Consider the following 17,634-nt stretch of genomic DNA (forward strand, 5'->3'; position numbering starts at 1 on the left):
GTGTTTCCGTGTTGTGAAGCCGTGAACCAAAGCGGCTCCCAGGTCGACATTCATCAGATTAGGCGAACGGTCGCTGCCTTAGTCTGTCGTCAGCCGGTCGCGCTCGGCTGAAGCCAGGCGTTCGGACTGTCGTCGCCGTGTGTTGTTTACCAAAGTCAGAGGTGCTCATTATACTCCCAGGGGGTGGGGGTTGGAGGGTGCGTTTAGATTGGGAGTGGAGCTTGAAGGCCTTCGCGGGTCAACGGATCCACAGGGTGTTAAATACAAGGGTCGCGCTTCTCGGGGCCTGGAGAATGGTATTGTGGGTCTTGATTATTGTATTGGTTGGGAGCGAGGGGGTTGCCCCCATGCTGCCGGGTCCTGTCTCTCAGTCCGACTGTCTGTCTTCGTCAACACTTTGGGCCGAGACTATTGTTCCCTTTAAAGAGACGTATACTTTTCTTTTCTTTTCCTCTCATATTGCGCTGCTGTTGTCCGGTCATCTTGCGGCGTGCTCGTTAATGCCCTCCAATGCGCCACTGGGTAGGGTGCTAGCTTGATTGCGAGTATTGTTTACCGCTTATATGCACTCTCACCTCTAGAAAGGTACGGTACCTTTTTACAAGTTTAAAGGTCAAGTGTCATCCCTATAAACATTCTAAAATAGATATTGTAATCAAAAATACATATAACATTATTCACTTGAGTCTATACAAAAAAAATCATATGAGTGGAGAGCGCGTCATCCATGCGCAAAGTTGCGGAAGTCTCATTCGACATCCAAGTGGTCACCCTATTGGCTGCATCTTCTGTCCGTGACATCACACAGCGACATTCGCCACTGAAAACCCGTTGTGCCACCTACTATGGGAGACGAACATCCACCTTCTGACACGGAAGCTCTTTTCGAAGAAGAGAACATCTCACAACCGAGTGAAGTGACTGGGGCAATTTCACCCTATCGTTTCGAGCCATATTTAGATGATATGCGGCTCATGGCCAAATCTCATGCGGCCAAACAGCCTCCCCATTCGATCCACCTCCACGCGGCGGTGATGAAAACAATGCCGCCTGCGAGCAACGACGATGTTGCGCCCAAACCACCTCCGACGCGGAAGCCTTCACTAGTGAGCCCGACGCGGAAGCCATCCAACGAGCACATGTACACATTTACCACCCATGTCATACGCACGCGGATCTTTTATGTTATGAGAGACGGATTACGTGGTCCCCCGCAAACTATTATTTTTTTTAGTAGCTGCATACACACCAACCTGTCATTTGGAACCCACGAAGCTCTCGTCCTTTGCACCTGTGCAATCCATTTTTCACAACGAACCAGGTCTTTTCTAAAAGTATGAAGAGCAAATCCATCCTCCCGAGTGTTTCAGCAATATCCAGCAATACAATGAGCCAGCATTTGGCTAACACGAAGGAACAACGAGCTGCCTTCACGGAGGTAAAACTAATAGAAACAAACGAGTCCACTTGAGGGCGGTCCTGCCTTGTACGTCACTTCCTTCTCCTTCTCGAAAACAAATTCCTTGAGAGGATTTACATGGCGGGAGTTACAAAAAGCCGTATACATCAAAATCATCTTTTGTGGTGAAAAACGGATGGGTCCATACCGGCTGCCATATTTTCCTTAATACCACTAAAAATCATGCATTTCATGACAGTGCACCTTTCAGTACGTTTAGACGGGGTCGCAATCTGGATATACACGTCATGCTCTTCCGACAGATATGTCATCGAAAGGCAAAAAGCTGTCACAATTGTTTGTCGAAACAGATACGCACTACAAGCAATTGCGGACGAATGCGCAGACGATACTCAGTTTAGAACCGCTAAATGTATCGGTGACTTTTTCGGATTTGCCGGCATTATTGTTCTCAGTTGCACCTTACTAATCTGGTTTTCTGCCACAATGCTAAACTTAGCATTAGGGGACCTTGAATAAGCATTTTTAGAATTCAAGCATTTCCTGTCCTTGTCTTTGAAAGTTAAAAATCGAAGTCATCTGTTTGTAATGAGCACACATGCTAACAGTTCTGGGGTTGGGGGTTCAAATTCGGACATTATTGTTCACAGTTGCACCTTGCTCGTCTGGTTTTCCGCCACTATGCTAAACTTAGCATTAGGGGAGCTTTCCTAAGCATTTTTAGAATTCAAATATTTCCTGTCCTTGTGCTTAAAAGTTAAAAAACTAAGTCGTCTGTTTGTGATGAACACACCCGCTCACAGTTCTGTGGTTGGGGGTTCAAATTCGGGCATTATTGTTCACAGTTGCACCTTGCTAATCTGGTTTTCCGCCACTATGCTTTTCCTTGAAAGTTAAAAAAACGACATGTGTTTGTAATGAGCACACGTGCTAACAGTTCTGGGGTTGGGGGTTTAAATTCGGCGTCCATCCTTCCTGCATGGAGTTTGCATGTCTGGGCAGGTTTCCGATTACGCCATCTTGTGTGTCATAGAGGTCAGAGAACACAGGTGATAGGTAAAGCGTGAAGTTTTTTTCCTATTGTTAATTTATCCGATTGGTCTAAGGACTGTGGTGACGTCATTGGGAACCTATCCATTATCAGTCGTGTATTTTTCCATGTTATTTGGCTCCTTCCCAGATTCCAAAAGCATTTGTTAGCTTAATTGAAGACTCCCCTCGTCTAATTGGTGTGATGGTAGCTTCCCAGCCAAAGTCAGCTCCCCCTTGACCCTAATTAGGATAACCCTGATAGAAAGTGAATGAATGTAATGTCAAATTGAAATCAGGCCAACTAAGTTACATTTTAAAGATTCACAAACACGCAAAACGTCTGTAAATGGTTTGAGTCTGGTGTCGATGTGGGTCACATCCGCCCCCCCCCCCCCCCTTGCACCAAACATTCATGTACATGATGCGTCTGGGCCTCCAATCGTCTTTTCTTCCACTTTCTTTGTGCTGTCTGAGTTTCCTCTGATCTTCCTCACAATGCTGCCTCTCGTCTTGGAACGAGGGAGCTTTTGTTTGGATCCCGACTATTGATCAGCCGCTCCCACACACGGCGTTGCAGTCTGAATGTACGCGACAGAGAAAAGATGAAGAAAACTTAATGGAGAACTCCTTGTCAAGTCGTGGCTCGGGTGAGCCGGTCGGGGAGGAGTCAGGGGGAGGGGAATGCACCACAGGGGGAAGGAGCAGAGGCCATTCACACTAACACACACACACACATTCAAAGCCACTTTGGAACACTTTTAGACACACTCGTGTGTGCGCGCTTGGATGGGTTGCCGCAGGAGGGAAGGATGAGGAAGGGATTCACCCCCCCCACCCCACCCACCCCAAGAAAAACTGCACCGAAGCGGAGAAAACTGTAGCGAAGTCACAGAGCAAGTGAAGTGCATTTTGCAGGAGTGGACAGACACAAGTTTGCTCCAATGAAGGGGAGAATGTGAGGGAGGGTGGGAAACTGTTGCTGGGAATACTTCTTGGAATACTCGGACAATGTGATGCAGTGGGGAAATCCTGCACTTCGTCGCTTTTAAAACTGCGTTTTGGCACCATGCCGACCGGTAAGCGCAACGAAACACTCCACGCCACACACAATTCAACTGCATGATTAGTGAGTGTCGCTCGGTCCTTGTGATCCAGTATTTGGTCCTCAGTTGACAGTTGAAGCGGCTCCGCAGCGTCCGCCCGTTTGTTGTGCGAATGCTTGTATTCTCGCCGAGGCCGTTGAAAGGAGCGCGTTTGCCTTCTCGCAGGTTCACCTCCCTGCACGTAATTGTTTTCCGAATCCCCATTCATCCGTTTTCTGAGCCGCTTATCCTCATGAGGGTCGCGGGGGAGTGCTGGAGCCTGTCCCGGCTATCAACGGGGCAGGAGGTGGTGTACACCCTGGACTGGTTCCCTGCAAAAAAAAAAAAAAAAAAAAATTCTGTAGAACATTTCTAAAGAACTATAGAACTTTAGGACCTAAATCCTACAGAATTTCTATAGAAATTCTATTGTTCTCTAGGATTTCTATAGAAAATCACAGCCAAAGTTCAATAGAACAAGTTGTTCTGTACAAATTCTCTATAGAATTTCTATAATATTATATAATATATTGATTCCAATATTCTGTATTCATAGTATATCCCCCCCCCCATTTTGTTTCTGAAACACTTGAGGGTTTTTACAAGCACATAAAAGAGATGTGCACATGGCCTTGGTCATCAATTTCTTATTCATTTGAAATGTTTCACGTGTTATTTTTAAGGTCAGTAGTGGGAGCTGATTTTTTTTATCCCCCCCATCCCTTTTATTTGCTGCTTATCCTCACGAGGGTCACGGGGAGTGCTGGAGCCTATCCCAGCTGTCAACGGGCAGGAGGCGGGATACACCCTGAACTGGTTGCCACCCAATCCCATGGCACATACAGACGAACAACCATTCGTACTCACAATCACACCTATGGTCAATTTGGTGTGTCCAATTAATGTTGCATGTTTTTGGGATGTGGGAGGAAAGCGGAGAGCTCGGAGAAAACCCACGTAGGCACGGGGAGAACATGCAAACTCAACACAGGCGGGGCCGGGATCCAACCCGGGTCCTCAGAACTGTTAGGTCGACGCTTTACCAGCTGCTCCACCGTGCCGCCTGTTTTTATTTTCATTTCATTTTATTTTCATTATTTTATTGTATTTTTTTCATTATTTCATTTAATTTTTTCCTTTTTTTTTTTTTTTTTTAAATCTGAGCTGCTTTTGCAGTCCAGAACGCTGCATTTCTAAGTTGATAACCTGAAAGTGATTTGCTGGATTTTTGTGGACAAAACAAGATTGTTTATTAATGATGTCTTGTTGTTTCGTGTTTTTAATAATTATTGACGGTTGCGATAAGAAAATAATGGGAAATGCAGCTGCAGCTTGATAGAGATTTTTTTTTTGTTATTGAATTTGTTTCAAAGTGGGTGACACATGACCCCTGAATGAGGGGAAACCAGAGGAAATTTGGGGGGGGGGGGTCAAAGCACTGAAGCTTGAGGAAAAATAAAGACAAAGACTCAAGTCTGATTTTGTTAACTTAAGACTGATAAAAATGTCCTTACACTGAGAAAAGGACAGAAATCAAACAACTCAGGGACAAAAAAAAAAGAAAAGTGGACGTGCGCTGCATGACGGTCAAAAGTCATCTAAAATTTTACAAAGGCCCTGCAATAAGGTTGTAAACTGATTAAATGTTACATGAGACTATATGGCTATTTTTAAATTGAATGTTAAATTAATAAGGACATAAGTAGCAGCTAGTTTAAGCGTGATTGTGGGAAAATTTTGGCATGAGTGTTGCATTACTTGGCATGTTCTAAAACCTATTTTAAGTCCTATTTTGATAGCGTATAGCAACAACAACCACAAATTGCTATGTATGTGAGGTCAGGTGGCGGGGGCGGTTCTTTTTATCAGACAGCCTCACTATCGCACGTTATGACACATAAATCTGATTGAGGGAATAAACTGCCCCCCCCTCCCAAATATAGTAATCAAAAAGCATGACGACAGCTTTGTGTGGTTATCAATTAATTGCTCTGAAAGCCAATACGTGCCAGTTTCCTGTCACTGGCAATGTTGGGATGCCATTCTGCAGCCAGTGACTCAAATTAGAGCCTTAAGGGTATCTTTGTTGGGGAAGAGGGTGGGTTTTGGGGGAGGGAGGGGGCTACAAATGGCAAAGCGAGGAAGGGGGGGGGTATAATTACTGTTGAGGGCAAACTGTTTGGTTCTGGGGTGATGGAGACAATAGCGGGCCCTGCGTCCAACCTTCTGTCCCACACATCTACCCCCACCCCTAACTCCCCCAACACCCCTTTAACCCAAACCACCGCCACCACTGCCAGCGGACCGCGTCAGTCAAACCGGACGCAGCAGCGAGGCATTTCCACGGGCTGGGGATCCAATCAGGTCAGCAAATGAGGCAAAGGCAGGGGGGGGGGGTCGCACGGGAGTCCCAAAAAGGGTGCCGATCCCTAAAAATAGGCGCTGTAAGTTTGCGCTCGGACGTTTTTCCCACCACGGCGAGACGCCGGAGAGTTAACATGCACGTCAGAAACAAAAACTGAAACTTGTATTTGGACGATCCTGATTAGGGAATTTGAGTCATTCCGCTGCTGCACGTTGACCTTTTTTTTTTTTTTTTTTTTTTTTTACTAGCCAATGAAAAGTGGAGCAGTCCATTGAGTTACACTTTAGTTGTCCATTATGCTTTTTGTGCAACAATATAGAATGATGATTAGAAATTGTCATTTAAAAAGTTAATTCATTGTTGCTTAAAAAAAGAAATAGACACCGTCTCAAAGAGGTTTCTTTCCGACACTCAAAGACGATTCGCCGGCGTCCAACTGCTATCTGTTTAATCCATTTATGCGAGATCTTGAAAAACTTTCCTCTATCCTCCATCACCCCCCCCCAAAAAAAAAAAAAGAAACATGCAACAAATTGCCTAATCAGCACAGGTTATTGTTGGGATGGCCGAAAGGTTGCTGGGCGTTGCGAACCCCGCCTTCTGACTACAATCCCACCCCTTGGCCTCTCCCACCTCTGCCCTCTCCCCTCCGTAAGGCCTCCGCCTCTGTGCGCAGCTGTGAAATCCCGAGTGACACTTTAAGGTCCTTACCGTCAGTCGAGATCAGGCCTGCGTCTCTATCGCGGGCGCCGGACGACGTCGAATTTGGACTTTTGGAGAGTTCAAGAGTAAGAAAAGGACGGATTCAATCTGTGGTGTTGAGTGCGGTGGGGGGAAAAAAAGCCTCTTCCTACTTTTATTTTCTGCGCCCTCCTTTTCTCCCTTTTGCACATATTTTGCATATTCTTTTCATGTGTGTCATATGTTGATGAGCTCACTTGGCCTAGAAAAAAAAAAAGTCCAAGGTGATCACCATGGTTGTGTTGAACACTCAAGGAATGCATGTAGCGTGTAATGAAATCCACTGTTTGATCAAGCAAAGAAGTGAATAATTGGGGTTTAATGCATTCAAGTTCAGTCTATGTCATCCATCTTTTTTTTCATTTGGGTCCCTGGTTGGCATTGAGCGAGAGTTGGGTCGACCCTGGACCTTTCACTCATCAGTTGGAGGGCAATACTTTGGAAATAACCGTGGACAATTTCGGCTTTTATGAATCTAACATGGCGGGATCAGCTGGTAAAGCATTGGCCTCACAGTTCTGAAGTCCCCGGCTTCAATCCCAGACCCGCCTGTGTGGAGTTTGCATGTTTCCCCCGTCCCTGCGTGGGTTTTCTCCGTTAACTCGGGTTTCTTCCCACATCCCCAAAACATGCAACATTAATTGAACGCTCTAAATTGCCCCTAGGTGTGATTGTGAGTGCAGCCGTTTGTCTCCATGTGCCCTGCGATTGGGTGGCAACCAGTTCAGGGTGTACACCGCCTCCTGCCCGTTGACAGCTGGGAGAGGCTCTAGCACTCCCTGGGACCCTCGTGAGGATAAGCGGCAAAAGAAAATGGATGGATGGATCAATATAACATGTATTAATAATGGAGGTTGGGGGTGGGGCAGAGTACCCTGATTGGACCCATGCAAGGGCTCAGACTTCAAACCCAGAGACATGCTAACCACAAGTACACTGGCCAAACTGTCACGCTCACTACCCTCACCCTCAAAAAAAAAAAAAAAAAGTCTGGCTATTTTTCTATAATTGTGAAGTTCTCAATCTTTGCACCTTTTCAGTAATTACCGTAATTTCCGGCCTATAAGATGCGACTTTTTTTCACACGCTTTCAACCCTGGGGTTTATGCGGTGATGCGGCTAATTTTGTGCATTTTTTTTCGAACGGCCGCAAGGGGCCACTCTAGCGGAAAAAAGGTAAGAGTGAGACCGAATATATGTGCCGAGGAAGTGACTTTTACCGATCCGGCCCTGTTAGTGCAGCGCTAGCGTGTTACTGTCATGTCTCAGAATGTTTTTTTTTTTAAACCAGCCCTGTTAGCACGGCGGCGCTACCATTAGCACAGCGGCGCTAGCATTAAACTCTCTGTGTATCGTCTGTCTTTGTAAATATCTCGTGTTTCAATGTGGGTTACACTGTTGGCACTTGCAGCTTTTACACAACTGCGGCGTTTGTATGTACCAAATGGTATTTCCTTTACAAATGTACTGGGTGAGGCTTATAACCAGGTGCGCTCTGTAGGCCGGGAATCACGGTATGTTCAAACATGTATATTGTCTTTAGAAACAAATGATTTCACTTTCACTTCTTGTATATACTCTGACAGTAGAATCCCGGAACGTATTCTAGATATATCTATTATTTCCTTTGTGTAAAAATGTGGTTTCCCGGAGCAGATTGTTTTCATCCCTCAAGGTTCCGCCGTACTCCATAGTTGCGATGGCTTTCTTTTGATCATATCTCATGTTCACCCGTGTTTTTTTTGGCTTCCTCCTGTGTTGTTTTGTACCGTATAATAGTCAAAGGCAACCGCGCGAGCGATGTTCTTGGACTGCGCAACGCTGTCGTTTAGCGGTCAGCTCGTGGCGACTAACGTTGTCAAGTGGGGCGTTTGAAACGTGCACTGTCCCTTTGGTATCGAGTGACCAAAGTACGCTCATCGAAATGTCCCTGTCTTCCCTTTTGCTTTCAAAGTCAAACACGACACTCCGACCGCTCAAGACTATTTTCTGGCATGAGCACGTGTGCTACTTGGTGGTCCGCAGTCGTACGCACAAGGCAGCGTGTGTGTATTTTTACACGGTAAAGTATACGCTTCGCAAACCGTCTCCATGGAGGGCCGTAAAACAGTGTTGGGGTATAACTGATATATAATTAATTTAATCACAGAGCATATATTGTAATCCATTACACTGCTGGGAGAAAATCTGTAATTTTATTGCTTTTCAAATGTATCTGATTACAATTTTAGTTACATTTGAAAAATAGCCACCAAAGCTCAGATCTGTTTTTTTTTTTTTTTTTTTTTTTTTTACATTTCCTCCTCCTAAATCATGTGATTGGCTCTTTTTGGTAATGTGTCACCTTGAAGCATCACCTTATGGTGCAGGCTATTATGTGTCTGAGAGTTTGAAAAGGTTTGACTCATTCTGTAGAGTTAAATGTTTGGACACAGAACATAAACTTTTAAAAAGTTTAATCTTTATAATTTTGGACTTTTCATAGAGTATTTTTGAAGCGATCGTGCACATTTGTTGCTAGATCAACAAGCTATCTTGTTTTCCACATCTTGTACATATACAGTATAATGCAACAAAAATATTTTTGGTGTTTTTACAGAACATTTAATCATGTTTTTTGTTGTGTAAACGAAAAGCTGCTTCATTCTAAAATAATAATCGATAGTTTTAATATACTTGTTTTTTTAAAGAGGGAACATCCAAGGGTCCTGTTGGTGCATTCATTCAAAATGAAGGAATGAACTCAACATGTAACCAAATGTAATTGGTAGTGAAATTACTGTGAGGGGAATAAAAAATGCGCAAGTTGTAATTGTAACCAATTACATTTCCAAAGTAATCTTCCCAACAGGGGCCGTAAACATACGAGGGTCCTCGCAGCTGTTTGCTGTCCCCTCTGACAATAAAGAGCACTTTAACTCGCGACCATAAAGGGTGCAATTGAGCGCTGGAGTGAAATACAAGTAGTAGACTGACGGGTGGTAAAGCGAGGAGCCGAAAACGGCTTCTATGCGACGTTTTGCCTGTTGATTTTGTCGCGACTGTCTCGACCTGGATTGAACTCTTGACTGTAATCACGGTATGAAGTATCTGAACTTCCAGGTTCAGATCTCGGCTCATGTTTGGATGCTTGTTTTTCGTTTATGGAAAAAAAACGTGCAACATTAATTGGACGCTCTAAATCATAGGTGTAAAACTCCGGCCTGTGGGCCAAATTTGGCCCACAGTGTAATTATATTTGGCCCGCGAGTCAATTTCGAATTAAGGCCAGAATGGTTGATTTACTTATAGTTAGTTTTTTGTTTTTTTTTTTTTCAAATTTATTAGCCTGTGTAAGAAGCTAATTTTGACATTGATCTCCGAAGGCTGCAAACAGAAAGAGGCAATAAATTTTTATTTAAATTTTATTTCATATGCCATTGATGTTTTTTTTAATTATTATTATTACTACTACTATTGTTATTATTAGTAGTAGTATTAGCAACTCGATTTTCCACGCTTGTACTTTTAAGTTATATAAGCCTTGCTTGTTCAATATTCATTGTTAAATCAAAACTTCTTTGGTTCCATATTAAAAAGTTCATTTGTTCAACCTTGGCCCGCGGCTTTGATAAATTTGAAATTTTGTCCCGCTGTGAATTTAAGTCTGACACCCCTTGCTCTAAATTGCCCCTGGGTGTGATTGTGAGTGCAGCTGTTTGTCTCGATGTGCCCTGCGATTGTCTGGCAACCAGTTCTGGGTGTACCGCGCCTCCTGCCCGATGGCAGCTGGGATGGGCTCCAGCACTCCCCGTGACCCTCGTGAGGATAAGCAGTAAAGGAGAATATATACGATACATGCTTCTCAGTTATCATTGCACATTGATGCTCTCTGACATTTTTTTAAATGCACTCTTATGTTGAAAAAATGATTTTACATATGTATGTGTGTGTTTAAATAATACTGTATGTACTTTTCAATGTCGTTTTTCCCAATCACAATCGCTCAAAAACAAATGCTAGCTCAGCATTTTGTCAGTGCAGTACTCTCTGGTCTTCACGCTGGTTCTTGCTGCTTTGGCCCCAGACAGGCCCGGCGTTTAACATATTAAACTTGGCTAACTTCTTCTCATGCGCCCCCTCCCCATCTTCTAATCCCCCCACCCATCCCCTTGCTCTTTGTCTTCATCTACTTAAATGAAAAGCAGAGAGTGAAGCCTGGTTGCTGCGCTGGCTCATGATGATTCACTTTTTGTTTTTGTTTTTTTGTTTTCTCTCGCTCTCTGCTGGGGCAGGGCACACACACCCTGCACACCATCCCTACAAACTCACACACACAGACACGCAAAAGGGGAAAGAGTCCTAACCTGTATTGCTTAGCAGCTTAATTAGAGATCATTTGCACGGATCAAGGGTTCAGCATAACCCGGAGAGGAGGTAACCGGAGCTTGCCTGCTTGTGTTGGCGCTTTTGCATTTTTGTGTGTCCGTGAACCAGTTCGCCCGGGAAACGTGCAGGGTGGGTCCCAAACACGCAGGTGGGAAGGGAGGGCTTGGGCAAACAGAAGATGGAGCAATCTCCACTCGTGTTTGGGTTTCACTGCAAAAGGAGACGCGTGCGTTCGCCGTACTTGTCCGTCCGTCTTGGATGTGGGCGTGTAGTCTGTTTGTGTGCGCGCACCCGCTGCCCACCCACATCTAGTTGCAATGGGTAATGTGAGGGTCTTTGTGCTTTCTACTCTTATCTCCTTGGTGATTAAAAAAAAAAAGTGGTTTGAGTGATGAACACACACACACATTAATGCCATAGTTATGTGTATTCCTCTGAGTGATTAAGTGTTATAAATTTCTTAAAGGGCGAAGGAAATAGTTACCCGTTAATCAGTGGTCGTTATCAGTGCTAATGTAGGCTTTGTGCTTTGTGTACTTATTGCTTATCAGAACCCCACCACCACCACCCCACCACTACCTAGCTCCACAATCAGACACACTTGTTAGTGGCTGTGTGTGTTTTTATTAACTCGATTCGTTATTATCGTCTGAATTGTGGAAAAAGTGGGTCAGGACAGGGAGCTCAAATATTTGGACTGACCCTTGTATTGTTACCAATCTCGTTCGGTTTCCAGCATTCACGATTACGCGACGCCGATTCCCTGTTGCTTTTCTTGGCGAGGCAAAAGTGAAAATGAGGAAAAGATGCAGGCTCAAAGCAGATCAATATCCGTTGACTTTAGAGACGCTTGAGCTAGCTTACGTCATGTTATATTCTTCTGGAAACAATAATGCAACAATTCACCCCATTGCCAGAGGTCCAACAATAGCATGTGCAATTCAACTAGCTCCATAGCTGAATTTTGCACGTACAGTATCATGAAAGTCCACAAAAGGCAAGTGGAGGAGTTCAAGTATCTCGTGGTCTTATTCACCAGTGAGGGAAGAATGGAACGGGAGATCGACAGACGGACCGGTGCAGCGTCTGCAGTGATGTGGACTTTGTACCGGTCCGTTGTGGTAAAGAGGGCAGCTAAGTCAAAAGGCGAAACTCTCAATTTACCGGTCGATCTACGTTCCTACCCTCACCTATGGGCATGAGCGGTGGGTCATGACCGAAAGAACAAGATCCCGGATACAAGCGTCCGAAATGAGCTTCCTCCGCAGGGTGTCCGGGCTCTCCCTTAGAGATAGGGTGAGAAGCTTGGTCATCCGGAAGGGGCTCAGTGTCGAGCCGCTGCTCCTCCGCATTAAGAAGAACCAGATAAGGTGGCTGGGGCTTCCCTGGTGAAAGTGACCCAGACGACGACCCAAGACACGCTGGAGAGACTGGGTCTCTCGGCTGGCTTGGGAACTCCTCGGGATCCCTCCGGAAGAGCTTGAAGAAGTGGCTGGGGAAAGGGAAGTCTGGGTATCCCTGCTGAAACTACTTCCCCCGCGACCTGACCCGGAAAAGCGGTAGATAATGGATGGATCGGAAAAAGGGAATAAACAAAAGTTGCTAACTTTTGTCAAAATGTCATCAGATACCTAGATTACAATAAGGTAGTGGACATTTCCCTCAGTGACCCTTTACATGCGTTTTCCACGATTATATACTGTACCTTCCAATCATGGAGCAGGAGTTAGAGGTGCCAACCAATCCCAGACGAGTCTTGCATGCACAATTCTTGCATCCTGAATCACATATCTGAGGAAAAATAACTTGATTACAGTGTAGAATAAAGTAGAGAAATGTAAATAAAAGCAATTTATCCTACTATTTTCTACAAAGTTCCTCAATAGTCCTACCTAACAACAGTTGCATGTTCCAGCTCTCATAAAAACTGTTGACTTTTCAAGACTTTGTGCTCTAAAAGAAACACTCTGGACACAAGGAATGACCATCTGCCTAACGTAGATTTATTAGCACCTTTCAAACAAACCCTCGTCTAAAAATAGCTCAAGCATTTTCCATGGCAACTTGACAGGGTGGCATGTCAGCAGTTTTGCTTCAAGCTTGTTATTTGGCTCAAAGTTGCCTCCTCCAGTCGCAGCTGAGTTAGGGTTAGTCATTCCAGCCAGTGAGACTTTATGGTAGACCAATCAAGCAAGAAGGATAGTTGCGAGGTGTCAGTGCAGCAGGGATCCCTCTGAGGTACCCACTAGAAAGGTGAGAATGTGTGTGTGTGTGTGTGTGTGTGCGCGTGTACGCTCTCTCTGTTTCTTTTGAGGTTACGCTCCGTTTCCCGTTTCATGTTTCTTTTCTTTCTTTTTGGTGAAGGTGAGTGTGTGATCTCGGGCGCTTTGATGTGAGGTGGCGTCACAGACGGTTGGCAGGTAGAGGGCATCGCAAAGGGCATCGCATGTCAGCGTTTTACTGGAATACGGGACGTGCGGGGGTCGCTCGCGAGCATCTGTGCTGCGGGATTGTTGACGTGTTGATGGATGGTTGATTAGTTTGTTCCTTAGTTTAGCGCAGGGTTTCCTTGCAACAATGTGTTTTTGATCAATACTTTATGTATAGAATATGTTGTCATGGCAATATATGTTGTTTTTTTTTGGGGGGGGGAGAATCATACAAGGTTTACGATGGTCCCAACTGAGCTTGTTTTAGCAGTGTCTTTGGAGTAAATTAGCACCAGAAAGCATGCATAGATGTCCCGTATTTGATGTTTTTATATGTTATACATTTATGGTCTCCAGCAGTTTCATAAATATATTTACTGTAATTATGATTTGACTAATGTGTGTGAGCAATAGATGGCTTGTTCCAATATTCCGACAACTTTGGGTCATGTTACCGCCGTAGAAACTTTTTTTATACACCGAGGACCCCCCTTTTTAACCTGTCTTGAACGCAAACAATTTGGGAAATCCATATTTGGTGTGTATGCGTGTTAGAAGGCTAACAACTAGTTAAAAAAATTCTACTAAAGTTCTTAGATGGTTGGTGCATGGCTGCCCTCAGAAGAATCCATTGAATTTTTGATGTACTTTCGAGACGGGTCGGGGGAGTCATGGAGCCGTTTGATCTGAGTCATTCCGTGACTGCTTTCACTTGTGCTGGCTTCATCGCCGGCCTCGGGGAGTTAGCGATTCCATTTTAACGGCTCCGTCCACAGACACGAGCCCGTTAGCCAGTTTGGCAGCGTCCTGATGTGAAATAGCCGCAAACACAAACCTGCCTGTCCTCGTGGAAAAAGACCTCTCATTCATTGCCTTAGGCAAGTGCTCAGATTTAAACTCGATCTTAATACGTCTCTTGATCTAAATGCTCTACATTCCTTTTAATGAGCGTATTATCTCTGTAGGCGAGGTGGTGACTGCTGACTGGTCTTGATAAAATTCTTTCAGTGGTGTTTCCAGGCGAAACCGTGACGGTTAGCGCTACATCTTTGGCGGCTGGTCAGCTCAGCCCTGGTCAGCTGGTATGCGAGGAATTAAGTGTGTAAGCAGATAGCTTCTGTAGAATATGAACACGCTTTTGTTCGGGGTTTAATAGTGCATTTCTTGAGTTTGCAACTGTATCACATGAATGTTTTTTCTTTTTCTCTTCAGACGACTACAGCTATTTGCCTGATGCGTTGCCTCCTGTACCTGAAGTCCCGGACTCCGGCTCAGTCCTGAGCTCCAGCGACATCCCCAACCGTTGCCTCCGCAACACTGCCTTCCGTTACGCGTCCTTGCGCTATTGCTCAGCCCACAGCATGGACTCCTCTCCTGACAACACCGAAAGGCCCGTCAGCTACAGCTCCACCTCTTCCTCTGCTTCCTCCCGGGACAGTCACTGCTCGCTGGGCAGCCGCTCCACCCTCGTCCACACCCCACATTGTAACCCCGTGAACTCCGACCAGGACTCAGGGGCAATACGTTTGGAGCTTGTTCCCGCCCGGCAGCTAGAATGTGGACAGGAGGACCATAAAGATGATGGAGGGATGGAAACAGGAAGACAACCGGCGAGGAAGGGCACTGAACAGATGACGACAGATCACTCAGAACCAGAACTGGGTCTCGACGGGGGTGTGGAGAAGATCGGTCAGGTGCAAGGACCCAGGACCTATGTGGATCGTGTGGTGCAGGAGATACTGGACACGGAGAGAACCTACGTCCAGGACCTGAGAAGCATTGTGGAAGTAAGAAACACAAATACATCAACTTTAGATGGTTTTTGTAGAGGGAGATTTGGAGGTTGACATAAAATTGTTGTAAGGCTCCGAAGGACTATAATAGCTGTTATTTCAACCTTACTATCTATACATGAATAACATTCTCGTAAAATCCATCCATTTTTTTAGAGTCACCATGGGTGAGCTGGAGCCTATCCCAGCTGACTTGGCAGAGTACATCCTAGACTGGTTGGCAATTAAACACAGGGCACACTTGGACAAACAACCATTCACGCTCACATTTGTACACTGAGGGCTTGATTTACTCGACGTTTGCGCGTGCAACAATGGGTACAAACAGATGCGGAAGCTGATCTACTAATTCCACACACTGAGGATTGCGTATTTCAAACGTGCAAAATACCAGTGGACAGGAGAAAATTGCGATGGCTGATCCCCCCACCCCACCCCCTTCACACGGAGTCCAAGACAGACAACTGATGCTGGGATCTCCCAGAGAGCTTTTTCTGATTTGCTGTCTGTTAAATGCCATGTGACCCAGCACGGGCAGTGAACATGCCCGGTATTGACCACGTGAACCGGCAGTTGGGATCTCGGTAAAAGATTCCAATCTTGGTAAATCATTGATTTGCATCACACCCACGGAAACGTGCGCAAACTTTTAGTCAAACACTAATTTTCCACCGCCCTTTAGTGAATGAGACCCATTAATGTTCAGTTTAGGAATATGAGAGGAAACCTGAGTATCAAGGTAAAAACCATGTCCGCACTTGGGCAACGTGGACTTTCTACACAGAGGGAGCTGAACTGAGTTTCAAACCCAGAATCTCTCCACAGTGACTTGTTTGAACCTCAATGAAGTCAAAGTAAGTTGAGTTCAGAACGACTTCTGTAAATTGTTTCAGTTTATTGGGTCTCGGTCTTGGTTCTTTCCTCTTCTCAAGGGTGGTGGTCTTTGAATCAGCTGATCACGCACACCCATACTTTGGGCCTTGGTTCTTCCCATCGCACATCTGACATACGAATGCACAGACTGTCGCTTGTTGTCTGTCAGAAACTTGCAACACAATGGGATCACCTGTGCTCGCAGCCTTCGGGTTTGGTTGAGTTACACGACACCGATGCCTTTGTGCTGCCGGAACAGGCGCACATTGAAAACGTGTGCACTAATACACTTCCACACAAACACACACACACGTGCACACGCATACACACACACTTACACACTATACACACGCATATTCAGACAAACAGGCTATTTTTTAAAGTTTAGCTCGGCGCTGAATGGATCTTGTTTGCCTCCTTTCAGGGATATGAAGGCTTTGGTTTGGATAGTCTCAACTTTCTTGATCCCTCCTCAATGTTATTGTCGCGTTGTTGCCCTCAGATGTTTTGAGCTGATGTGATGCATCTTAACCAGTTTTTATTGAAGTAATATTGGCGTGAAGGTTTTTAGTATGTGCTTGTCCATATCTCCATCGGACCCCTTCATTCTCTTGCCAACACTGGTTTCTGTTTGTGATATGTATTTCTATAAAGGTGGGCATTCAAGTCGCCGTTTCAGAAGTATAATTTTCTAATACCAACTTGCACTGCAACAAAAAGTCAACATGACATCATGATCTGCATTGTACAAACTGAGAGCCACGAGTTGACTGTTCACAATGAACGTTTGGTTGTTACTCAAACAGATCAGGAATTTATATATAAACTTCTGGACTACACACCAGCCCAGCAGAAGTGAGTCATCGGTTTTGATTGCCTCAGTCAGATTCCTGATATCTTGAAATTTAACAGTCGACGTAAGTCTCCTTTTCTTCTAGCGTTGATGGGCAGAAATCATTATTATGGCATCTCAGGCATTCATCCGACCATCAGTCAAGTGGTGGGAATCTATCGATCTCTTCCCCCGGGAGGAAAAAAAAAAAGATCTCTGATAGGATTTGTTTGATTTTTAAAATCAGTTGTCACTCTGAAAACTGGACAATAAACTGCCTTGATTCACACATCGAACGTCCAGTTTTATAGACGGTTCAATAGATTGCCTGTTCTCAAAATCGAAAGAGGAACTGGCTATTCCTAGGAGACAGGATGAGTAGAGGCAATGAAGTTGAAGAGTGACACTTCTGAGTGATGATCCGCCTTCTCATGCTCCGTCTTCCTTCCCATGTCCTTTTCGGATGCAGAGGTGAGGAAAAGGGACAGCTCGACGGGAGGCGAGGAAGAGGGATTTAGCTCTGAGATAAGGTTGTCCGCAGCAGGTTAAGAAAACACGAAAGAGGGCTTAAGAGCTGCACTCAATCACCCTCTACTGCCTGCAGACCACCACCAGTCCGTATTAATGGACCACCCAGCTTTGGACCAGCACTTTAGATGGCAGTCGGTTTTTCAGCGGGACGTAAGAACATATGTGCAT

The 17,634-nt window shown here is 45.0% G+C and overlaps 1 protein-coding gene across 4 annotated transcripts in view; it reads left to right on the plus strand.

Annotated features, from left to right (window-relative positions):
- LOC133496444 (pleckstrin homology domain-containing family G member 1) overlaps positions 1-17,634 on the plus strand; it is a 65,065-nt gene that overhangs the window by 26,598 nt on the left and 20,833 nt on the right. For 2 of the 4 annotated variants that reach the window (XM_061812051.1, XM_061812049.1), the window contains exon 2: positions 14,650-15,224. In XM_061812051.1, the coding sequence (XP_061668035.1) occupies positions 14,799-15,224 (426 nt within the window). In that variant the 5' untranslated portion in view covers positions 14,650-14,798. Of the gene's footprint in view, positions 1-3,232; positions 3,529-6,555; positions 6,688-14,649; positions 15,225-17,634 lie in introns of those variants that run through there. The other 2 variants (XM_061812048.1, XM_061812050.1) reach the window with 2 other exon arrangements.

This window comes from Syngnathoides biaculeatus, chromosome 23 (assembly GCF_019802595.1).
Source record: "Syngnathoides biaculeatus isolate LvHL_M chromosome 23, ASM1980259v1, whole genome shotgun sequence".
Lineage (NCBI taxonomy): Eukaryota > Metazoa > Chordata > Actinopteri > Syngnathiformes > Syngnathidae > Syngnathoides > Syngnathoides biaculeatus.